The 26,733-nt window shown below is 39.6% G+C and overlaps 1 protein-coding gene across 4 annotated transcripts in view; it reads right to left on the bottom strand.

Moving 5' to 3' along the window:
• Positions 1 to 26,733, bottom strand: part of SCAI (suppressor of cancer cell invasion) — a 154,366-nt gene that overhangs the window by 14,390 nt on the left and 113,243 nt on the right. The window contains exons 15-17 of one of the 4 annotated variants that reach the window (XM_058694147.1): positions 12,543 to 12,615; positions 8,901 to 9,074; positions 8,614 to 8,714 (exon numbers count right to left, since the gene is read on the bottom strand). In XM_058694147.1, the coding sequence (XP_058550130.1) occupies positions 8,614 to 8,714; positions 8,901 to 9,074; positions 12,543 to 12,615 (348 nt within the window). Of the gene's footprint in view, positions 1 to 8,613; positions 8,715 to 8,900; positions 9,075 to 11,649; positions 11,794 to 12,542; positions 12,616 to 26,733 lie in introns of those variants that run through there. The other 3 variants (XM_058694150.1, XM_058694149.1, XM_058694148.1) reach the window with 3 other exon arrangements.

The raw sequence follows: 26,733 nt of genomic DNA, 5'->3' as shown, positions 1-26,733 counted from the left end.
ATGGTTTGTGAGTTTGAGACCCACATCGGGCTCAATGCCATCACTGTCAGTGCAGAGCCTGCTTTGGATCCTCTGTCCCCTACTCTGTGCCCCTCCCCCGCTTGTGCTCTCCCAAAAATAAATATTAAAAATAAATAAATAAATAAATAAATAAATGTCAAAGTTATGATGGTCATTAAAAAAAAAAAGACAGATAAACCATAAAATACCTAGGAATAAATCTAACCAAAGAGGTGAAAAATCTATACACTGAAAACTATAGAAAGCTCATGAAAGAAATTGAAGAAGACACAAAGAAATGGAAAAAGATTCCATGCTCATGGATAGGAAGAACAAATATTGTTAAAATGTCGATATTACCCAAAGCAATCTACATATTCAACGCAATCCCTATCAAAGTAACACCAGCATTCTTCACAGAGCTAGAACAAATAATCCTAAAATTTGTATGGAATCAGAAAAGACCCCGAATAGCCAAAGCAATCTTGAAAAAGAAAACCAAAGCAGGAGGCATCGCAATCCCAGACTTCAAGCTATACTACAAAGCTGTAATCATCAAGATAGTATGGTACTGGCACAAGAACAGACACTCAGATCAATGGAATAGAATAGAGAACCCAGAAATGGACCTACAAACGTATGGGCAACTAATCTTTGACAAAGCAGGAAAGAATATCCAATGGAATAAAGACATTCTTTTTAGCAAGTGGTGCTGGGAAAACTGGACAGCGACATGCAGAAGAATGAACCTGGACCACTTTCTTATACCATACACAAAAATAAACTCAAAGTGGATGAAAGACCTCAACGTAAGACAGGAAGCCATCAAAGTCCTCGAAGAGAAAGCAGGCAAAAACCTCTTTGATCTTGCCTGCAGCAATTTCTTACTCAACACGTCTCCAGAGGCAAGGGAAACAAAAGCAAAAATGAACGCCTGGGACCTCATCAAAATAAAAAGCTTCTGCACAGTGAAGGAAACAATCATTAAAACTAAAAGACAACGGACAGAATGGGAGAAGATATTTGCAAATGACGTATCAGATAAATGGTTAGTATCCAAAATCTACAAAGAACTTATCAAACTCAACACTCAAAAAACAAATAATCCAGTGAAGAAATGGGCAAAAGGCATGAATGGACACTTCTCCAAAGAAGACATCCAGGTGGCCAACCAACACATGAAAAAAATGCTCAACAACACTCATCATTAGGGAAATACAAATCAAAGCCACAATGAGATACCACTTCACCCCTGTCAGAATGGCTAACATTAACAACTCAGGCAACAACAGATGTTGGCGAGGATGTGGAGAAAGAGGATCTCTCTTGCATTGTTGGTGGGAATGCAAGCTGGTGCAGTCACTCTGGAAAACAGTATGGAGGTTCCTCAAAAAACTAAAAATAGAACTACCCTACAACCCAGCAATTGCACTACTAGGCATTTATCCAAGGGATACAGGTGTGCTGTTTCGAAGGGACACATGCACCCCCATGTTTATAGCAGCACTATCGACAATAGCCAAAGGATGGAAAGAGCCGATATGTCCATCGATGGATGAATGGATAAAGAAAATGTGGTATATATATACAATGGAGTATTACTCGGCAATCAAAAAGAATGAAATCTTTCCATTTGCAACTACGTGGATGGAATTGGAGGGTACTATGCTAAGAGAAATTAGTCAGAGAAAGACAAAAATCATATGACTTCACTCACATGAAGACTTTAAGAGACAAAACAGATGAACATAAGGGAAGGGAAACAAAAATAATACAAAAACAGGGAGGGGGACAAAACAAAAGAGACTCATAAATATGGAGAACAAACTGAGGGTTGCTGGAGGGGTTGTGGGAGGGGGGGATGGGCTAAATGGGTAAGGGGCATTAAGGAATCTACTCCTGAAATCATTGCTTCACTATATACTAATTTGGATGTAAATTTTAAAAAATAAAAAATAAAGTTAAATTAAAAAAAAGATAGATAGCTAAATAAATAAATAAAATGAAAGTACAGTTGACTTTTTTTAACAGTAAGTACCCAATTTAATCACTTTGCATCCATACACAGACCCACATATCTTCACTTACATATTTCATCACATAAAGGGTCCACAATTCTCTGCCTTGCTGAAATAGATGTCTCCTGCAAAGGTTTGTAGGTGATTTTCTTACTTATTTTCTGGTCGGTTAAATTCAGTGTTCATATTTCTGCTGTTTGCTTTATTTTTTTTTAATATTTTTTTATTTAATTAAAAATTTTTTTTTATAATTTACATCCAAATTAGTTAGCATACAGTTGACTCTTGAACAATGCTGGGGTTAGGAGTGTCAACGCCAACATAGTTGAAAATTCACGTATAACTTTACAGGGTGCCTGGTTGGCTCAGTTAGTAGAGCATGCAACTCTTTTTTTTGGGGGGGGGGTTTCGGAGTTGAAAGTTCGAGCTCCATACCGGGTGTAGATATAACTTGAAAAATAAAATCTTTAAAAAAAAGGAAAAAAAGAAATCCACGTACAATTTTAGAATCCCTAAAATTAACCAATAAGAAAAACAGGGGAGCGTGGGTGGTTCATTTGGTTGATCATCCATCCGACTCTTGATTTTGGCTCAGGTTGTGATCTCATGGTTGGTGAGTTCAGAGCCCCACATCAGACTGTGCTGACAGCATGGAGTCTGCTTGAGATTCTGTCTCCCTCTCTCTCAAAAATAATTAAATAGGAGTGCCTGGGTGGCTCAGTTGGTTAAGCACCTGACTTCGGCTCAGGTCATGATCTCGTGGTCCGAGAGTTCAAGCCCTGCGTCGGGCTCTGTGCTGAAAGCTCAGAGTCTGGAGCCTGTTTCAGATTCTGTGTCTCTCTCTCTGCCCCTCCCCCACTCACATCTGTCTCTCTCCTTCTCAAAATAATAAATAAACATTAAAAACTTAAAAAGAAAACATTAAAAAACAAAACTGGGGTGCCTGGGTGGCTCAGTCGGTTAAGTGGCCAATTTCGGCTCAGGTCATGATGTCACAGTTTGTGAGTTTGAGCCCCCGTGTCAGGCTCTGTGCTGACAGTTCAGAGCCTGGAGCCTGCTTCAGATTCTGTGTCTCCCTCTGTCTCTGCCTCTCCCCTGCTTGTGCTCTCTCTCTGTCTCTCAAAAAATGAACAAATGTTAAAAAAAAAAATTGAAAAAAAACAACAACTAAGAAAAACAGAAAACATGAACAGCTTTTGAAATTGAATTCATTAATTTAAAACCTTCCACAAAAGAAAACCCCAGGTCCAGATGGCTTCACTGATAAATGCTATCATCAATCTTTCAAGGAAGAAATAATATCAATCCTAAAGAAGCTTTAAGAAAGAGAGAAAAATGAAACACATCCCAACTCATTTTATTTATTTTTATTTTTTTAATGTTTATTTATTTATGAGAGAGAGAGAGAGACAGATTATGAGCAGGGGAGGAGCAGAGAGCGAGGGAGACACAGAACCTGAAGCAGGCTTCAGGCTCTGAGATGTCAGCACAGAGCCTGACAAGGGACTCAAACCCACGAACCATGAGATCATGACCCGAGCTGAAGTTGGATGCTTAACTGACTGAGCCACTTAGATGTCCCAACATCCCAACTCAATTTATGAAGTCAGGAATACCCTGATAACAAAACCCCACAAAGACATCACAAGAATGGAAAATGAAGTACCATATTCATTCATGACAACAGATGCAAAGATCCACAATGAAATGCTAGCAAACTGAATCCAGCAATGCAAAAGCGTAATACGTGACCATAAGATACCATTAACTCAGATATACAAGGCTGAACTTGCTATTAGAAAAATCAGCCAATGCTATTCATCATGTTAACAGAATTAATATATATCGGGTCAATTAATGAAGCAAAAAAGTATTTGACAATCTTTCTGATAAAAAGACTCAGCATATTAGGAACAGAGAAGGGGGCTCAATCAACCTAAATAGGGCATTTATGAAAAACCAACAGTCAACATCAGAATTTATGGCAAAAGACTAAATATTTTTCCCCCAAATCAGGAACAAGGTAAGGATATCCATTCTCCCTATTTCTAGTCAACATTTTACCAGAAGACCTAACCCTGAAATAAAGCACAAAAATAAAAACAAAACAAACAAAAGCCCATCATAATAAAAGGCATATAGATTGGAAACGAAGAAGTAAAACTGTTCTTGCTTGGGGTGTGTGGGTGGCTCAGTTGGTTAGGCGTTCCACTTCGGCTCAGGTCATGATCTAGTGGTTAATGAGATCGAGCCCTGCATTGGGCTCTGTGCTGACAGCTCAGAGCCCGGAGTCTGCTTCAGATTGTGGTCTCCCTCTCCCTTTGCCCCTCTCTGGCTCATACTCTATCTCCTTCTCAAAATAAATAAACATTAAAAAAAATTTTTTTAAACTGTTTTTACTTGATGGTGACAGGATCATGTACATATGAAATCTTAAAAAATGTATAAAAAAGCTAACTGAACTAATATTTCAATTCAGCAAGACTGCAAGGAAACAACAATGTTAAAAACAGCAGTATTTCTATATATTAGCAAAAAATAATTCCAAAATGAAATAAAAAATACAGTTCTATTTACAGTACATCACTAAACTTGAAATACTCTGGAATAAATTTATTAAGATACATGTAAGACCTGTAAGACGAGAACCATAAAACGCTGCTGAGAGAAACGAAAGACCTAAATAAATGGGGCAATATACCACAGTCATTGACTGGAAGACTCAATATTATGAAAATACAATTCACCACAGATCGGTTAGAAAGATTAAATACAGTCCCATTGAAAATGTGACGCTGATGCTAAATTTCAAATAGATATGCAAAGGAACCAGAACAACCAAAAGGCTTAAACTTGAGGGGGGTTCACATATAGGATTTTAAGAATTAGTATAAAACTAGAATAACCAAGGCAGTAGCGTATTGCAGAAAAATGCTATAGGTCAATGGAACAGAATTTAGAGTCCAGAAATATCTCTATACATACACGGTTGACAGATTTTCAAAAATGTTACACCAGTAACTCAATGCAAAAAGGATAATCTTTTCAACAAACTATACTAAAATAGTTCATATCCATACGAAAGAAAGTACCATTAACCTTTACCTCACACTGTAAACCAAAGTAACTCAAAATAGATCACAGACCTAAATGTAAACACTAAAGCTATTAAAACTAGAAGCACACTTAGAAAAAAATCTTTGTGACTTTGGAATAGGCGAGCATTTCTTGGATAAAACAAGCCACAAAGAAAGAAAAAAAATTGGTCAGTTGAAACTTCATCACAAATTTAAAAGTTTAGTCTTCAAAAGCCACTGTTAAGAAAAGAAAAAAGGCAACCAGTGAATACAGCAAAATATAGCTGATAAGTACATGAAAAGATGTCTAATATCACATTATTAATGAATATCACATTATTCAGTGAAATGCAAATTCCAACTACAATGAGAAAACACTATAAATCCACAAAAATGGTTGAAATTTAAGACTGGCAACACCAAATGTTGGCAAGGATATAAAGAAACTTTTGTTATATACTGTTGCTGGAAATATAAAATGGTACAAATACTCTAAGAAGAAGTCTGGCAGTTTCTTACAAAAGTAAACACATACATACTCTATGACGAAGAAAATTCAAAACATATGTCTGAGCAGACTTGTACAAGAATGTTCATAGCCACTTTATTTATAGTAGTCAAAAATTTAAAACTGCCCAGGTGTTCATCAAAGGGAGAAGGCCTAAATAAACTGTGGTATTTTCAGACAATGGATTACTACTCAGTGGTAAAGAGGAACGAGCTACTTATACGTGAAACATGGATTAATCTCAAGAACAACATGTTTGGTCAAAGAAGTTTTACGCAAAAGAATCTATACTGTATAATTCAACTTTATGAATAGGTAAAACTAAGTTAGGGTGAACATAATAAAAATAGCATTGCCTCTGGGGTAATGGGTACTGGACTGATTGGAAACGGGTGTAGAGAGAATTATCTGGACTGGTGCTATGTTGTATAACGTGATTGGTTTGAGTTACACAGGTATATGTATTTGTCAAAATGCACCTCATAGCACAGGTTAGTTTTGTGCACTTCAATGTACATGAACTTTACATTAAAGAAAGAATAGGGGTGCCTGAGTGGGTCAATCGGTTAAGTGTCCAACTTCGGCTCAGGTCATGATCTCATGGTTTGTGGGTTCAAGCCCCTTGTCGGGCTCTCTGCTGACAGCTTGGAGCCTGGAGCCTGCTTCAGATTCTGTGTCCCCCCGAGTCTCTCCACTCCTCCCCTGCTCGCACTCTGTCTCTGTCTCTCTGTTTCAAAAAATGAATAAACATTACAAAAAAAAAAAAAGAATATATAGGGGCACCTGGGTGGTTCGGTTAGTTAACCAACCGACTCTTGATTTTGTCTCAGGTCATGATCCCACGGTTCGTGAGTTCAAGCCCCACATTTGGCTCTTTGCTGACAGTGTGGAATTTGCTAGGGATTCTCTCTCTCCCTCTCTCTATCTGCCTCTCCTCTGCTTACTCTCTCTCGAAGTAAATAAATAAATTTAAAAAATTAAAAAGAAAGAGTATATATATGTCATTTATTTATTTAACATTTTTTAATGTTTATTTATTTTTGAGAGAGACAGAGCATGAGCGGGGGAGGGGCAGAGTGAGAGAGGGACACTGAATCTGAAGCAGGCTCCTGGCTGTCAGCACAGAGCCCAACGCGGGGCTCAAACTCACAAGCCGTGAGATCATGACCTGAGCCGAAGTCAGAAGCTTAATCTTAACTGACTGAGCCACCCAGGCACCCCTATGTCAGTTATTCATATGCATGATGAAGTGTTTGGAGGTAAAGGCTATTGATGTCTACCATTTATTTCAAAATGCATCAAAAAATGAAATAAACTGATGAATGGAAAGAGGAATGGGTAAATGGACAAATATTCCAAAGCAAATATACCAAAATGTTTAGCTGAAGAATCTAGCTAGTGTATATATATGGATATTCACTGTACAATTTTTTTCATTTTTAAAATCACCATAATAAAACGGAAAAAAATCAACATATGTTAAAACTAAAAGTTACAAGAGACTTAAAAATGTTCAGGCATATCTGAAAAAGAACCAAGTGTTACTTATAGAAATGAAAAGTATAATGGCTAAAATTTTTAAAAAGTCAATGAACAGTGTTATGTTGTTACACGAATTCACAGAAAAAAACCAAACCACTTAATAGCAAAATGGACCAAAGATCCGAACACACTCTTTACAAACAAGAACACAGAGGGGCACCTGGGTGGCTCAGTCAGTTGAGCGTCCTACTTCAGCTCAGGTCATGACTGGTTTGTGAGTTTGAGCCCCGCATCAGGCTCAGAACCTGGAGCCTGCTTCGGATTCTGTGTCTACCTCTCTCTCTGTTCCTCCCCTGCTCACACTTTGTCTCTCACTCTCTCTCAAAAATAAATGAACATCGGGGAACCTGGGTGGCTCAGTTGGTTAAGCGTCCGACTTCAGCTCAGGTCACAATCTCACACTCTGTGAGTTCGAGCCCCGCATCGGGCTCTGTGCTGGCAGCTCAGAGCCTGGAGCCTGCTTCAGATTCTGTGTCTCCCTCTCTCTCTGCCCCTCCCCTGCTCATGCTCTGTCTCTCTCTGTCTCAAAAACAAATAAAAACATTAAAAAAAATAAAATAAATGAACATTAAAAAAAATTAAAGAAAAAGAACACAGAACAATATGTGAAAAGTTGCTCAACCTCAAAGCAATCTCAGAAATAAAAATTAAAGCCACAGTGAGCTATGACTTTATACCCATTAGGCATACATGATATAAAGTAAGACCGCAACACGGGCTGGAGAGGACTAGAGCAACAATAACTCTTACATACTGCTGCTGAGCGTAAACTGAGACGACCACTTTGCAAAACCGTCTGGCATCACCTAGTAAAGTTGAAGATACTTACATCATCTGACCTCATATTCCACTGTAGGTATAGTCCCCATAGAAAGTCTTACATGTGTGTACCAGGGAACTGATAGAAGGTTTTACAGTGGCATTGTTTACAATAATAAAAAACTGGAAACAACCTAAATGTCCATCATCAGTAGAATAGATGAGAAATTTTTGATATACAGTCAAACAATGGAGTCCTATAGGGCAGTGAAAACAAATGAATGAAAGCTACAGTTGTCATCAACTTGGCTCAGTCTCAGGAATAAAATAGCAGGTGAACAAGGAGCAAGCTGTAGAAGAAGACATACAACGTGGATCCATCCATATGCTGTGCAGGAATCCAAACACATGTGGCAAAACCATAAAGATGAATGCTGAGTATAAAATTCAGGATTTTAATTTCATTTGAGAGAGAGAGAGGACCTGGGAAGGGCCTAAAAGGTAATGAAAATGTTCTACTTCTTAAACTGGATGTTGACTTTTCAGATGTATCTTATATTGGTCATCATTCTATGTTACATATTCATTTGTAAAATGCCTTTGGATCTATTCAAATTATATTTAATATAACATATTTAATAAAATATAATACATGATTCTTAAATTCCTAAAATGGTAAAATTGGTCATTAATAATATTCTTTGCCTACCCGAAAAATCTTGTGCATCCTCATGGTGGCTGAACAAAAGATAAATCTTGTGAGGAGCAAGCGAAGAAACTCATCTCCAAAAAACTGGAGAAATGCCTGATCTGCAAAAAGGAGAAAGATGACAGTAAAAAGATGCTTAAAAGGAAAACACATTGCAAGGGGAAGAAAGATCAGGAAAACCTTCTCAACTTTCCTGCCTTCAACAAATACCTTTAAAAATTCAAACAATTTCAAAAACTTAAGAACCGTTATAGTATGTGAAGTGTGCAGTTAGATTAGTAGGGTACCTATTGAACGTGAATGGGTCAGTAGCTGGGCAATATCGCGGTTGATTTTTCGAAGATATTCTTGACACTTTTCCCATAGGCCTCTGCGCATGCTTGACAATCCAGAGACAAATAGGAAGGCCATTAGAGGATTGTTCAAAAAGAGAGTGAAGAGGCTACCTCGTTGAGATTGATCTGTAATAACAAACATGTTATATATAGAGACAACAGTTTTGCAGAAAATCAGAGATGCATTTGAGGAATAATTTAATATCGTGACAATGTATTAAATTTACATCATTAAATCACAACAAAGTAGATTCTGCATGTAACTACAAAAACATCCCAGGCACACTACTTTCTGCTGAACAAACTTACGACAGAGCCTCGTATAAACTTAAGAGAAATGGAAAAGGTACATATTCCTTTGCCTTGTTCACTCCAACTAACAAATTTCATCCAAATATGGCAAGTATGTGGGCCGTTCATGATAGCATTCTCTGAGTACTAGAATTGGCAATCTTTCTCATTCTCCTTTAGTAGTTGCTCTTTCTCTGCCTAGCTCTTAAGTATCAGTATTTTCTTTCCTTCCCCCTACACGATGCTGATCTCACCTACTCCCATAATTTCAGTTATCACATGCCAACTAATTCCCAGTTCTCTTATCTGCAGCCTAGATTGAGCTTGCTAGGTCTAGGACTGCATTGTCTTGCTGTAGCTACTGGACACTTAAAATGTGTCCAAACTGAGGTGCACCGTGAAGTATAAAATATAAGTGGGATTTCAAAGCCTCAGTACAAAAAGATATATTAATGTTAATTTCGCCTGCTTCTTTCTACTTTTTTTGAAACGTGGCTACTAGAAAACTTAAAATTATAAGTGAATTACATTGTCTTTCTATTGAACAGAATTGCTCAAGACTACAATACTCAACCTAGGTCTCAAAGGTAACCTCCAACCCAACATGTCAGAAACTGAAAGCAAATTCTTCCCTCTTTTGTTCTCTACAAATCTGCTTCTTACCATCATTTCTACCAGCATCTCAGCCAGAAACCCGGAAGTCCATCCCTGCCTCCTTCCTCTCCCTTATTCCCTCATATCTACTCCATCGCCAAATCCTGTTGGCTCTCTGGGTTTAGTATCTTTTGAAGCCGCCACCATCTCCCTATTTCCATCAGTGTTCTTCTCCAATTCATTCTCCACAAGGTGGCCTGAATGCTCTTCCAGGCTACTCTGCTGTTCACAACCTTTTGATGATACCCCACTGTCCTCCAGTTAAATTTCTTCACAAATCCTAAAAGGTTTTCCATGATTCGGCCGCACAATCCCACACCCTACCCTTCCGCTAGCAGGAAGTACTTATATTTCTCTAAATATTTCATAAACTGGGGTGCCTGGCTGGCTCAGTCGGGAGAGCGTGTGACTCTTGATCTCAAGGTTGTAAGTTCGAACCCCACGTTGCGTGTAGAGATGACTTAAAAATAAAATCTTAAAAAAAAATGTTCCATAAGCTCTCATCACAGTGGTCTTATGTCGGGGCTCACACACTATTGCTCTGCTAGAACAAGCCTCATATAATTCAATATATCCTTCAACTTTAACATCTTTTTATCCACTTTCTTCACCTTCAAGGGCCAGTTAGGAGTTCCTCTATGTGTTCCATGTGCTTGCTCCTATGAAACACCTGCAAGAAATGCATCTTTGGCGAGATATTTGGCTGTGTGAAGAGCATACTGTGTTGTGTGGGTTAGAGTGTTATCCCCAGTGCCCAGCACAGAACCTCATAAATAAATGCCGAGTAAAGGTTTGTTGATAAATCATGCAACTCATGGTTAAAGAGAGAACTCTACACTTTATTATTATTTTATTTATTTTTTATTGTTTATTTATTTTTGAGAGACAGAGCATGAATGGGAGAGGGCAGAGAGAGAGGGGGACAGAGAACTTCAAGCAGGCTCCAGGCTCTGAACTGTCAGCACAGAACCCGATGTGGGGCTTGGACTCATGAACCATGAGATCATGACCTGAGCCAAAGTCAGACACTTAACCGACTGAGCCACCCAGATGCCCCAGAACTGTATACTTTAGATACCAGAGGGGCAGTAATCTAATTAGGCCTTCCAAATACTTAGGTATCCGCTAGTTTTGTGTCCCGATAGGCCAAATTTAAGGGATTAAAGGTCTGAGCTTTTCTAGCACAAAGATATGGTACTAAACTAAAAACTGTTAAGGACATACACCACAACTGAGCATAGTAGTAAGCATCAAGAATAATGATAGTTTAAAAAATGATAGTACATCCTGAATACTTACTATATATCCAGAATTATTTAACAAGGAGGTACTATTATTATCTCCATTTGATAGGAAAGAAACTGAGGCACAGAATGGCTAAGTAACTTCCCAAGGTCACACACCGAGTAAGTGGTTAAGTTGGGATTTAAATTCAGTTTGCCTCCAGAGCCTGGTGTTTTTACCCTCTACACAGTAAAGCCTTTTGGACCAAATAACCTTGGTATTAACACATTAGATCATGCAATTTTAAACAAAGCTGCATCTTGATAGGACAAATTGGTAGGAAAACGCACTCTTAAATAACTGGAAGAGGTTATATTTCTCCAGAAATGATAACAAACACGTTAACAAAGTCCTCAAAGCAGGAGAATTTTACCGTTGTTTGAAGGTAAGTTTTATCCCTTAGTAATTTGGCTTTTGGATACATGAACTTAATGTTTCTACATGTTCTTCCCTGTTAAATAGCAAAACTTACCTTAAAACAACGGTGAAAAGTCTCCAGCTTCTCTCAGGCTTTCAAATGCTGACCATCACTTCCTGTGTCAAACTATGTCAGCAGACAGGACTTCTGGCTGGGAAGTAGCAGTAAAATGCCATCTCCCACAGAGAGACATCAGCACTATTCGCAGTCAGGGAGATAGTGAAACAGTGACAAGTACGGCTAAAACAGTGTTAGGTTTGTTTAGTTTTTACCTATAGCTTAATGACTGGGAGTTAGAATTAGATTTTAGTGTTGCTTATCGAGGATAAATTATGAAAGACAAAGTCTTTCATTTCTCAGCCACCTGAGAAACAGCCAAAACACTGGCACACTGTCTCCCTGGCACACTGAAAAGAGGTTCTTTTATTTAAAAAATACAACAAGGTAAAAATGTGAATAAAAGAAACCCTTAAGTTGTGCCAGTTGGGTTCTCCGAACTCTCAGGCAGAGGCTGAGAAGTTTTCTAGACCAGAAATCTCATGGTCTTAGAAGATGCCTAAATTAGGTAGCCAGAGATATAGGAAATCATGCTATATGAATGATGACAGGCAGACCCGAACAAAAAACAAAACAAAACAATACCTGCCAAACAAATTGTAAAATTCACAAATCACAAATTCCCCAACAGTAAGGGACCAAAAACCACATTTTTCTCAGGGATGATTTGTCATTTCTTTCAGAATTATCTCAAGACCTAATGGTAGCACATTAAAGAAGTCTAGTCGTTGGCAAGACTTCTGGGTGTATTTCAGAGTGAAAGCTGCCACGTTAAATACTATAAAGCCACATGTGATCATTATAGGTTGGGAAGACAGAGATCAGTATTATTCAAAATGTACACAGTAGTTATCTGCAACCTACTGATATAACAGGTAACGACAACGTACCTTGTAAAGCCTTTGGATACGCTGTAGGAGAAAGCAAGCACACTAGTGGCTGTCCAAATAAGTTTGTGAAATTCTGTAACATAAGAATTTAAAACTTTCGTTAAAGATTTGGCCAAAGATAGTTACTTTTTGTAACAAAGATAGTAGTTTGTCAAAGTACCTCGTTAGTGTACAGATAGGGCCCTTTTACTCATAGACAGATGCAGAAACATCAGTAACAGCTGAAGAGACTGCCATCCGTGTATAACTACCACGCAAAATAGGCTTTCTTTCTTTCTTTTGTTAACATTTATTTTTGAGAGACAGAGAGAGGCAGAGCATGAGCAGGGGAGGGGGAGAGAGAGACACACACAGAATCCGAAGCAGGCTCCAGGCTCTGAGCTGTTTGTTAGCACAGAGCCTGACACGGGGCTCGAACTCACGAACTGCAAGACAATGACCTGAGCCGAAGTCGGACGCTCAACCGACTGAGCCACCCAGGCGCCCCCAAAATAGGCTTTCTTAAAATAGTGCAGTTTACTAAGGAAACTACTGATTTTTAAAATAAAGGCATATACATGGTTGCAGTGTTACTGGGAGAGGTCATCTGGCTATCTACCAAGAGGCCACGTCATTGGGCAATATACACAAGCATGGATTTTCCAAGCTCTAGGATCTGGCTCTCAGCCTCACGGGCTCTAAAACCTGACTTACTGAGAAGCAATCAGGGAAGCTTGCAACCACTTCTCATTGGGAATCAAATTACTGCTCACACAGAATGACCTATAAAACCAGAATGTCGGTATGTTAATTTACAGTGGGAATGAAAGCTGATACTCAAACGAAGGGGCTCCTGGGTGGTTCAGTGGGTTCCATGTCCGACTCTTGATTTTGGCTCAGGTCCCGATCTCATGGTTATCAGATCGAGCCTCATGTCAGGCTCTGTGCTGGGTGTGGAGCCTGCTTAAGAGTCTTTCTCTGCCCCTCCCACACTAGTTCTAGTTCTCTCTTTCCCTCCCCCTCCTTCCCTCCCTCCCTCTCTCAAAAGAAAAAAAAAAAAAGAATCAAATTATGAAGTAGGAAAATTTGGGGCACCTAGCTGGCTCAGTCGGAAGAGCATGCGTCTCTTGATCTCAGGGTCATGCGTTTGAGCCCATGTTGGGTATAGAGATTACTTAAAATAAATAATTAAAAATTGGGGGGGAAAAAAAGGAAGTAGGAAAATTTAAATGGCTAGCTGGCTACCCAGTAGGAAAAAATTAAGATAGCCATCCAGAGAAAAGTTGGCTGTATACTTTGCACCACATATTTGGATAAATTCCTGATATATCAAAGATTTAAATATATAAAAAAAACAACAATAAAAGTGCAGAAAGAAAATGTAAGAAAATAAGGATGATTTTTATACCTTAGAAGATCATCCTAACTACTATGATCAAGATTAATAAACCCAGGGGCGCCTGGCTGGCTCAGTTGGAGGAGCATGTGACACTTGACCTTGGGGTTGTGAATTCGAGCCCCATGTTGAGCCCCATCTGGGTATACAGATTACTAAAAAAATAAATAAATCAACTTAAAAAGATTAATAAGCCCAGTTACAAAACCAAAGCCTTGTGCATAGTAAAATACAGCATAAACTAAATCAAAAGTGAAATGATAAACTGGGGAAAATATCTGCAAGGCACATTACAAAGATTAATCTCAATATAGAAAGAGCTTCTCCAAATCCCTAAGTAAAAGACCACTGACCCAACAGAAAAATGGGTGGAAGATCACAGAAAATTCACAGAAAAGGGAACACAACTGGCTCAAAAACATGAAAAGAAGCTCAACCTTGCTGCTAATAAGAGCAATAAAAGCAAAGCTATGTTGCAATATCACTTTTAACCTACCAGTGTAGCAAAATTTACCAAAGCTTGAGAATATACACTATTGGCAAGACTATAGGAAAACAAATACTCATATGTAGATGGTAGGAGTATAAATTGGTACAAACTCGTTAGAAGACAATTTGGCAGTATCTACTAAATTCAGATGCATATTCCATTAACAGCAATCCCACAACTAAAAATTGATGCTACTAATATATTCTCAAACCTATAATAACTTTGAGTCCCAAGTTACTCATTGCAGTACTGTTAGCAATAGTAAAGGACTAAAAACAACCAAATGACCAGCAACAAGGGATTGGAAAAATAAATTATGGTACAACAATACAATGGAATACTATGCACCTATAAAAAAGGAACAAAGAAGTTCTTTATGAAGGGATATGGAAAGATCACCAACATTTCTTTCTTTTTTTTTATATATTTTATTTATTTTTGAGACAGAGAGAGACAGAGCATAAGTGGAAGAGGGGCAGAGAGAGAGTGAGACACAGAATCTGAAGCAGGCTCCAGGCTCTGAGCTTCAGCACAGAGCCTGACGCGGGGCTCGAACCCATGTACTGTGTGATCATGACGTGAGCTGAAGTCAGACGCTTAACCAACTGAGCCACCCAGGTGCCCCCACCAACATTTCTTACTAAGTGAAAACAAAGTAAGCTATAGAGACTTTGTGTATAGTATGTTAGTATTATTTATACAGCCAAGAAGACTAAAGACTATGTATTTGTTTTGGCTTATACATGCATTTTTAATAAATTTCTAGAAAGGTAAACAAGAAACAGACAATAGTAATTCCCCATAGAGAGAGTAACTGAGTCAATTGGGAGTGGGAGAGCTAAAGAGATATCATAATAAAGCCTTTTTGAAATTTTTGATTTTGTGACTTTGTGAATATAGTAGCAATATAAAAAAAATTAAACAAATAAATTAGCAATTTCTTGCAATCAAAACAAAGGGAGCAAGATGAATGATATTAAGGAGCATTCTTCAGATAAGGCAGCTGGAGATATTTATCCACACTGCAGGAATGGCCTACTGGATCTTTGGCCATGCTGCTCTTGATCTTGGATAGTGTTAAAATGCACATGGCTGTTATTTATGTCCCAAGGTCTCTCTTCTCTTTGTTTCTCTTGTTGATGAACCTTTCTCTTCTTTTTTTCTTTAAATATTGTGTGCAAAGAGTTAGTCATTTTTTCATTAAAGCCTGACAGCAATCCTTTGAAAGGCCTGCTTAAGAAAGTTGGTCACAGGCTGGCTTCTGGGGACTTAGATTTGGGGAGGGTTCCCACCATTAGCAGAACTGGTAAGCGTGGCTCACTTTATCTAGACTGTAAACAAGATGGTTTATGCTGAGCACCTGCTTTCCTTCTAGGAGAATGGCATTTTGGAAGTGCCAGGCAGAGGGTGTCTACACAATGAGTCCCTAATAAAAACCCTGGGCACCGAGTTCCTAGTGAGCTTTCCTGGTAAACACTTCACCTGCGTCGTCTCACTTGTTGCTACAGAAACTGAGGGCATCCACTGTGACTTTACTGGAGAGGGCTCTAGGAAGTTTGTGCCTGCTGTTCTCTAGACTTCATTGCATGTGCCTTCTTACTTTGAGACTTTTACTGTGAGAAATCTCAGTACTGAGTGTGACTATAGGCTGAGAATTATCAGTCCTTGTGAACTGCTGAGCCTGGGGGTGATCTTGGGGACCTCTGATTCCCTTCAGTTAGATTATATTTAAATTTTAGGCCTGGAAAACTGTTTCTTTAAAGATACCTCACGTGTCTCTGGTTCTAACCCATTTGGTAATTAATTTTAGTTTAACTCCCTTATGATTCTTATTTTCTTTATTCGCAAGTTTTTGGGAATGTCTCATAATTGCCCCATGTAGGGATTATATGATTTAATGCTATTATATCTAAGAAAAATTATGGCAAATGTATGTAAATAGAACATACGTTGAAGAAATTTTAACTTGCTATAGCTCATACATACCACTACTATTTATTTTTGTATATTCATCCCATATCTAACTACTTTGCTGGATCTATATGCATATTAAGTTGTTTTGTGATTCCTTAGGATTTTCTAAATATAAAATTGTATCATCTATAATTGAAGATTTTTATTTCTGGGGTGCCTGGGTGGCTCAGTTGGTTGAGCGTCCGACTTCGGCTCAGATCATGATCTCATGGTCTGTGGGTTCGAGCCCCGCGTCAGGCTCTGTGCTGACAGCTCGGAGCCTGGAGTCTGCTTCAGATTTTGTGTCTCCCTTTCTCTCTCTCTGCCCCTGCCCCGCTCATGCCCTGTCTCTCTCTGTCTCTCAAAAATAAATAAACATTAAAAAAAAAATTTTTTTTAAGATTTTTATTTCTTTCTTTTCAATATTTACACCTCATATTCGTCTGGACAACCTTTTTCATTGTTTTATTTGGAGAATGTTAAACAATTCTGGTTAGGACTAAAACAAAATCAATCACAAAAATGACAGCAGGCATTCTCTTTTTCTTATTTTAACTAAGAATACTTTTAATGTTTCTCACTCGGAAGTCCAAAATTGGCTACTTAATATAGAGGCTTTTCACATAAGCTGAATTTTGTGTTTTTTTCCATTAAGAATGGGTACTGAATTTTATTAGATTTCACAAAATGACCCCTGAGACAAGCATGTGATTTTTCTTATTTATCCTATTGGCATAGGATACAATATTGATTGATTTTCACAAAATACATATATGATTCAGATAAACTCTTTTGTTAGATTATTCTATTAATAAATAAGTCTATTTCCTAGTATTTTATTTAAAATTTTCTAATCTATAATGATTAACTAATCTGGGGTAGGGTTTTCTTTTGTGTGTATTACTTGTGTCTTGAAAGAGTCATCATCATCATAATAATTTCTATAATTTACTGAATACTAATACTGCCTTTTAGGGATCATCCTAGACTTCTTAGATCCTTACTTGTAATCTTAACAATGCTGTAAGATCAGTATTGCCAACTTATTTTGCAGAGAAAGAAAAAGTGGCACAGGTAAAACCAAGAACGTGCTCAAGGTTATACAAGCATCTTGTGACCTAATTGGTATAGAACGGATAGTTCTTTTTAATAATTTTATATATTTTAAAATGTTTATTTATTTTTAAAAAATTTTTTTTCAACGTTTTTATTTATTTTTGGGACAGAGAGAGACAGAGCATGAACGGGGGAGGGGCAGAGAGAGAGGGAGACACAGAATCGGAAACAGGCTCCAGGCTCCGAGCTATCAGCCCAGAGCCTGACGCGGGGCTCGAACTCACGGACCGCGAGATCGTGACCTGGCTGAAGTCGGACGCTTTAACCGACTGCGCCACCCAGGCGCCCGTTTATTTATTTTTGAGAGAGAGACAGAGTGTGAGCAGGGGAGGGGCAGAGAGAGAGGGACACACAGAATCTGAAATAGGTTCCAGGCTCTGAGCTGTCAGCACAGAACCCGACGCAGGGCTCGAACCCACGGACCGTGAGATCATGACCTGAGCCGAAGTTGGACACTTAACCGACCACGCCACCCAGGTGCCCCTCTTTTTTTAAGTTTATTTATTTATTTTAGAGAAAGAACAAGAGCAGAGGAAAGGCAGAGAGAGAGAGAGGAAGAGTGAGAGAATCCCAAGCTGACTCCATGCTCAACGCAGAGCCTGATGCGGGGCTGGATCTCAAAATCGTGAGATCATGACCTGAGCCAAAATTAAGAGTCGGACGCTCAACGGAGGGAGCCACCCAGGCACCGCTCTGATTTCCTTCTTATAGACAATAGCTCTTTTTCTCCCATAAAACTATCTATTTAATGATACTTTAAAACATCTCTGTAACTTTAAAATAGTACATAGTGTCCTTTTTAAAGATCTCTTTTCTTTAACAAATACTCCTTAAACCCACTGACTATACACTGTTCTAGGTGCTAGGAAGACAGGGGTAAACAAAACAGATTTTTTCTTTGAATCTTGTTTTCCAGGAGCTGGCATTTAGATGGGGTGGAGGTGGCTGGTAGAGACCCACAGTAAACCAAGTTGTTACACAATATCATAGAAGGTGGCAACTGCTACAAACGGAAAGACAGCAGAGTATGGTTAACAGCCCAGACTTTACAATCAGATTGTTTAAATCCCAACTCAGCCACCTATCGTGTGTGTGACCTGGGGCAAATTACTGAACCTTTCTGTGCAGTGGTTTTCTTATCAGTAAAAAATTAGGAATAATAAAAGTAACACCTTGGGTTGTTGAGGATTAAACATTTTTTTTAAACTGATAAAGTGCTGGGTGCCTGGGTGGCTCAGTCAGTTAAGCATCAACTTTGGTTCAGGTCGTGATCTTGCGGTGTATGAGTTCAAGCCCCACACTGGCTGTCTGCTGTCAGCACAGAGACCGCTTTGGATCCTCTGTCCCGTCTCTGTCGCTCCCTGTCTCTCTCTGTTCCTCCCCTGCTCTCTCTCAAAAATAAGTAAACACTTGGGGCGCCTGGGTGGCGCAGTCGGTTAAGCGTCCGACTTCAGCCAGGTCACGATCTCTCGGTCCGTGAGTTCGAGCCCCGCGTCAGGCTCTGGGCTGATGGCTCGGAGCCTGGAGCCTGTTTCCGATTCTGTGTCTCCCTCTCTCTCTGCCCCTCCCCCGTTCATGCTCTGTCTCTCTCTGTCCCAAAAATAAATAAAAAACGTTGAAAAAAAAAAATAAGTAAACACTTAAAAAATATCTTTGTAAAGTGCTTAGAATGGTGGATGGCACTATAAAGAAGCTGTCATGATAATTAAGAAAAAATAAAGAGGTGTATAAAGAATGCAAGGGGGCATATGATTTTATTTTTTATCTTATTTTTTAAAATATTTATTTATTTTTGGGGAGCGCACAAGCAGGGGAGGGGCAGAAAATCTGAAGTGGGCTCTGTGCTGACCGGCTGACATCAGTGAGCCTGATGTGGGGCTCGGACTCACGAGCTGCAAGATCATGACCTGAGCCGAACTTGGACGCTCAACCGACTGAGCCACCCAGGCACCCTGGCATATGATTTTAAATAGGGCAATTAGGGGGGCACTTGGGTGGCTCAGTCGGTTGAGCATCCAACTTTAGCTCAGGTCATGATCTCACAGTTCTTGAGTTCAAGCAGCACATTGGGCTTCTGCTGTCAGCACAGAGCCTGCTTCGGATCCTCTGTTCCCCTCTCTCTGCCTCTCACCTGCTTGTGCTCATCCAAAAACAAATAAATCTTTTCTTTTTAATTTTTTAAAATGTTTATTTATTTCTGAGACAGAGCATGAGTGGGGGACGGGCAGAGAGAGAGGGAGACAGAGCATCCAAAGCAGGCTCCAGGCTCTGAGCTGTCAGCACAGAGCCCGACGCAGGGCTTGAACTCACAAACCATGAGATTGTGGCCTGAGCCAAAGTTGGTCGCTCAACTGACTGAGCCACCCAGGTGCCCCAAAATAAATAAATCTTTTAAAAAATAATAAAAATAATGCATAGGGCAATTAGGGAAGACTCTATGGAGAGGCTTCAATTTATCAAACACCTGAAGAACAACGTGGGTGTCTTTGGAAGAGGATTCAAGACAGGGGGAATAGACACAAAGATCCAAAGCAGCAGACTGCCAGGTAAGTTAGAGGAATAGCAAGGTCAATGTGGCTGAAGAGAACTGAACGATAGGGAGACGGGCAAGAGAAAAGGTCAGAGATGCATCTGAGAGGAGCAAGGAGGTGTGTGAGGGCAGATCACATGAAGCCTCCCTCTGAGTGAGATGAGGTGTCTCTGGAAATTCTGAGTAGAGAAGTGACGTCCTCTGACTTATAGACACACTCTGTAAGGAAGCAAGGACAGAAGGAGGAAGACTTGTTAAGGAAGCTCCTGTAAGAATTCAAGGGCCACACTTCAGGGTGATGGCAGTGGAGGTGGGACAATTCTGGATATATCATTTGCAGCCAAGAGGATTTCCTGAAATGGATGCGGGATGTGAGGGAAGGAGGAGGCAAGTATGAAACCAAGGATTTGGGCTGCGGCAACTATCAAAGTGTAATAACAGTCATTAACTGCATTAACTGATCTGGGGAAAGCTGGAGGAGGAAGAGGTCTTAGGGATTTTGTCTTGGGCATGTGAAATTTGTGATCTTTATTGGAATCACCAATTAGATATGGAGCAGGTAGATTATACTTAAGTCTGGAGTAACAGAGAGAGGTCTGGCCAGAGGCAGGAATTGTCAGCATAGAGATTGTAATTAAAGTCATGAAACTAAATAAGGGCTTCGGGGCGTCTGGTTGGCTCAGTCAGTGGAGCATGCGACGCTCGATCTTGGGCTTGTGATTCAAGGTCCGTGGTGAGTGCAGAGATTACTTAAATTAAAACAAAAAAACCCCCAAATGTTAAATAAGGGCATCAAGAGAGTGAGTTGTAGCTGGAAAAGAAGAGGAAAAAGACAGAGCCCAGGGTGCACCAATGATAAGACGTCACAGAAATGTGGAAAAACCAGTAGAAGAAACTGAGAAAATAAGCTGACTCCAGACATCTTTAGCCCCGAGGCAATCGAACAACATGAATTCAGGTTTTAAAGGTCTTATCCAGAGAGGAGGACACAAGTCCGAGCTCAGGGTCTGCCTAAGACGGGAGTCTAACAGGAAACCAGCCCTGTTAAACTAGGCTACACCCCTAGTGTAAGGATGAACCCAAACCAAACTTTACCATCCTTCCCCCACGACCACTCCTCAAGGGGCCTGCAGGGAAGTTTCTCAGTACTGAACAGAACAGAGACAAACAAAACACAACAGTGCCTGAGTGTTCTAACTCTAAGCTGCCCCTTTCACATGTTTGCAGCCCAAATTCATACCAGGGAGGTAATCGTAAAAACATGGTCACAGCTTGGTAGTGCCTCCAAGTATTTAGCAGAAGCAAATGCAGACCCTCTCTGGATGAAAGTATCTTCATTCCAGGCCTCAGTCCATTTCCTGCAAATAGTTTTAAGGATAACGAGAAGAAAGCAGTCAAAGATCATCAAGCGTATAAGAATACAAAAATACCAAAGGGTATCTTTCAGCAGCAAAAGCAGATTTCAGGTATAAGCCTAATCAGCTAGATAATAAAGAGTAAAATGAGTATGCTTATTAAGTTTAAAGAAATAAAGAACAAACCTGAAAATAGAAAAGAAGAAAGTATAAAAAAGGAAATGGAGAGGCACCTGGGTGGCTTAGTGGGTTAAGTGTCCAACTTTGGCTCAGGTCATGATTTCATGGTTCATGAGTTCGAGCCTCACATCAGGCTCTCTTCTGTCAGTGCAGAGCCCGCTTCAGATTCTCTGTCTCCCTCTCACTGCCCCTCCCCTGCTCGTGCACACACACTCTCTCTCTCATAAAATACATAAGAACTTTAAAAATTAAAAAGGCAATGGATTATTTGAAAAAGAACCAAACAGAATGTCTAGAAATGAAACACAACCAATATAAAACTCAACAAATGGGTTTAAAGGCAAGTTAATCGCAGCTAAAGTAAGAATTTGTTAACTGAAAAACAGATCAGAAAAATTTATCCAAATCTCAACCAGATACACAAAAAGATGGAAAATGTAGAAGAGAAGTCAAGAGATGTGGAAGACACAGTGCAAATGCTAGGCTATTAAATATACATATATAATCAGAGTTTCAGAAGGGGATGAGAGAGAAGCTAGGGTACAGCAAATATCTGAAGAGAAAATGGCTAGGAATTTTCCAGCAATAATGAAACACTCCAACGTACCAATTCAAGAAATCCAACAAATCCCAGTGAGTTAAATATAAAGAAGCAAAACCTAGACATATCACGGTATAACTGCAGAAGGCCAAAAACAAAGAGATGGTCTTTCAAAGTAGCAAAAAAGAAATGGAATGAGTGCAACTGGCTGGCAGAAGAGTTCTCACATGCTCTGGTTAGGAAGGTGAACGTCTTGACAGCCTGCGGCAATCTGCATCCATCAGTCAAACACTGTAGGATGGGGCTGTTTACGTAAATACGACTGTTTTGACAAATGTGTAAGTTATGCTCACTGGCAGAGATCCAGCTCTGTCACAAATATTTAAATACTCAAAGGATTTTCTTCTTCCAAAGAAAAGAAAGCAGAAATGAAAGACGGGTTACCCAACATGACTGAGGGATTTTATTTTACTCTGCTAGTACTATGTGACCACAGATATAAAACCACTTCAACCTGCCCATTCCCTAATGACAATTTGAGAGTGGAAGTTTGGGCCATACTTCCCATGTATATCTTGGTGTTTCAATCACTGTCCTCTGAAATGAGGTTAGGACTGGCATGCAAAACTCTTTTCCTAAATACGGACAGAGCTTGGGCTTTGGAATAACAAAGACTGGTGGAATCAATTAGGCAAAATACCTAACCTCCATTGGCAAAGTTTCTTCAACTACAAAATAAAGATAATAATGTGCACCTTCATTTAATCATTCAACATGCATTATTAAGAATATTTTAAGTGTAAGACAATGGAGACATAAAGATACATGTATATACAAATAGAAACACACACACAGACTTTAGGGGAAACAAAGCATAGCACTGATAATCACATCCTGGTGCATCTGAGCAGACCATGAAAAAAGACCTAAAGATGCTGACATCAGAGGTTACCCAGCTAAATGGTCCAGCTAAACCATCACACTGAGCATGTCAGTGTGACAAGCCCTGCCCACAATCGCAGAGATTCCAATCACTGTGCTAGCTTCCTCTCTCAAACCTGAGCAGACAAACAAGCATTATGATACTCTGAGAAAAGTCTCTAATAAGAAATATACAGACAAAACCAAAGAGAAACAAATCAACATGGAGGAAAAAGACAGCATGCAGGGAGAATTTTTTTTTTTTTTTAATTTTTTTTCAACATTTTTTATTTATTTTTGGGACAGAGAGACAGAGCATGAACGGGGGAGGGGCAGAGAGAGAGGGAGACACAGAATCGGAAACAGGCTCCAGGCTCCGAGCCATCAGCCCAGAGCCTGACGCGGGGCTCGAACTCACGGACCGCGAGATCGTGACCTGGCTGAAGTCGGACGCTTAACCGACTGCGCCACCCAGGCGCCCCAACAGGGAGAATTTTTTAAATGATCAAGTGATATTTTCAAAGGTAAGAGAAGATATTTCAAACAAGATCAAAACCAAGACGATTGTATACGTGTCCGCATATTTGTTGTATATACATACACGTACATTTATTTCTTTATGAAAGAAACATCTAGAAAACAAGTAAGAAATCTCATAGGTTAGAAGATAAAGGCAAGGGAATCTCCTAAACAGCAAGAGGAACAAAATATGGAAAATGAAGGGCAAGAAAACAGAGGACTAGACTAGAAGGTCCAATACAGGAATGACAGAAATTCCCGAAATACAGAACAGAGAAAATGGGGAGAGGAGATCAATGAGCAACTCAAGTAAATGGGCAGAGTTTCCACATTGAAAAAACTCAGGAAGTACATGCCATGTACCATGAAGTAAACCCAGATCAGGGCACACCGTAATGAAGGTGAAAAACACTGGGGACAAACTGACAATCCCAAACATTTCCAGAGACTGAAAACAGGTCACAAAAAGAATCCAGAATGAGAATGCTTTTCTACTTCTCAAGAAGCATTGGAAGCTAGAAAGCAATATTAACAATCCCTTCCAAATTCTGAAGGGAAATAATTTCCAGTCTCTACTAAAACCATCATTAAAAGGTGACAGTAAATTAAAGAACAATTGAAGGAGTGCAAGACCTCAGATATTTTACCTCCTGCTCAGCCTTTCTAGGAAGCTGCTCCTGGAGATGCTGCACCAAAATGAGAGAGTACGTGAGAGTCCAAGAGGAAGACATGGGATTCAGGAAACAAAGGAGAGATAATGAATTCTCAGGATAACAATGAAGTGGAGTTCTGGGACGAGGGTTCTGCAGAGGGCACCAGTTCAGAGGCTCTGAGGGGTAATTCAGCACAAAGAAACAATGAAGAGACAGATGAATCCGAACAACCTACAAGACGTAGGTGCCTGGTGAGAAGACCGGGGTTGAATCAGTGTGACATTCAGACAAAAACAAGGAACAAAGTCACATAATTATTTGCCCCAGGAAAAGCAGGAAGTTGCATGGGAAAGAAGAAGTTTACTATATGGCTTAACTGTTAGATGCATTTTACAGTCATCATAATATAAGCATGAAATATTCAGCGAACCAAAATCATGATAGAAGAAATCTACTGTGGGGAGAAAAGGAAGTAAAAGGTATAAATGTGAGCAGAGGATAAGAAGAGGAAAGAGCTGAATTTCTCTTCCGCAATGGGACATCAGTACCTAATGCCTGAAAATGAAGAATCAAGAAGTATCAACACGACCATGTTATTCAGACAAATAATCAGCTACAAAAGATGTAACTGGTGGCCTCTGGGAAAAGGCAAACAGGAGTTTGGCAGGAGTATGGCAACTGCCGTTTCTGGTAACACCTTGCTGACTGAGTCGTCCCCACCCTGACAACACACTGGAATTGTACTGATACCTGAGACCGGCCCCAAGTCAAGTGATGCAGAGTCACGGGAGCTGGGGCCCAGGTACAAATGTTTTGAGAAGGACTCGAATGTTTCTGATACACAGAAAGAGTTGTGAGCGACAGTTTTAAACCATATGCAGGAGCTTAATTCTCACAAAAATAAAAAAGTAATATTTAAATGAAGAAGTATACATGAAATGTTTGTATTTATATGAAAAAACATCAGCAAACATGCTCATGAAACATTCATATATGTGAAACATACACAGTAAAGTTGATCCTCAAGAAACAATGTATCAATCACACAGTTCTTTTTCACTAGAAATATGTTAAATGGTAATTTAAGACTCTTCACACATGCTTTGTGGGAAAAGTAAATATCAGACACTTTCACATGTCAACACAGACGACTGCATACTTGATTTAGAGGTACCGAATAGTATTAATTTAAAAAAAATTTTTTTTAACGTTTATTTATTTTTGAGATAGGGGGAGACAGCATGAACGGGGGAGGGTCAGAGAGAGGGAGACACAGACTCTGAAACAGGCTCCAGGCTCTGAGCTGTCAGCACCGAGCCTGACGCGGGGCTCAAACTCACAGACCGCGAGATCATGACCTGAGCCGAAGTCGGACGCTTAACCGACTGAGCCACCCAGGCGCCCCTAGTATTAATTTTTTTTTTTTTAATTTTTTTTTCAACGTTTTTTTAAATTTATTTTTGGGACAGAGAGAGACAGAGCATGAACGGGGGAGGGGCAGAGAGAGAGGGAGACACAGAATCGGAAACAGGCTCCAGGCTCCGAGCCATCAGCCCAGAGCCTGACGCGGGGCTCGAACTCACGGACCGCGAGATCGTGACCTGGCTGAAGTCGGACGCTTAACCGACTGCGCCACCCAGGCGCCCCCCTAGCATTAATTTTTAAAAAGAACTGGTCTTTGCCATGCTCTGACTTGCCTAATGCGTATGTAGATAAGTATGTTCTGGACAATTTAATTTTTTAAAGGAGTGACATTGCATGTGCCATCAAGAGCAAACGAATAAACAAGAAAAGCTTTCTATTAGTCCACTGTCATTCTGGGTATCAGAATACTGAAATCTCAAATTAAATCATGATATATAATTAGGGAAATACATTTCCAACTATGCACAACAGTGTTTTTAAAAATCAGCATTCAAGGGGTGCTTGGTGGCTCAGTCGATTAAGCGTCCGACTTTGGCTCATGTGATCATCTCACGGTTCCTGAGTTCAAGCCCCACGTCGGGCTCTGTGCTGACAGTTCAGAGCCTGGAGCCTATTTAGGATTCTGTGTCTCCCTTTCCCTGTCCCTCCCCCACTCATGATGTCTCTCTCTCTCTCTCTCTCTCAAAAATAAATAAGCATTAAAAAAAATAAAATAACAAAAAAATAAAAATCAGCATTCAATACCCATTCTGTAACCAAATAGCACTTTGGAAATAGCAGGCACATACAATGAATGATATTCTTGAGATTATAAAAGGGGGCATCAAATATCCAATCAAATTGAGGGAAATTAATAGATTGCTAAAATACTCTAAACGCATGCTAGATCATATTCAGTAATACACTGGACCTAGTACATCAACATATTGTCACATCATTAAACTGTAGCAAATGATTCCTTGTCATTGACAAGGTCACAGAATGCTTCCTTTGAATTCTGTCAAGGCACAAAACTCTTCTGGTTTTATATATTTGAATGAGGTAGCCAATAAACTTTTTCTTTCCTTCAGCAGCTTCCCATCCCCTCAAAGATTAAAAGCAACAACACACACATGATTTAATAAAGTTGACAG

The sequence above is a fragment of the Neofelis nebulosa genome, chromosome 12, assembly GCF_028018385.1.
Source record: "Neofelis nebulosa isolate mNeoNeb1 chromosome 12, mNeoNeb1.pri, whole genome shotgun sequence".
Classification (NCBI taxonomy): domain Eukaryota; kingdom Metazoa; phylum Chordata; class Mammalia; order Carnivora; family Felidae; genus Neofelis; species Neofelis nebulosa.
The sequence above is the reverse complement of the archived record's forward strand: the minus strand, read 5'-3'. Positions and strand labels throughout refer to the sequence as shown.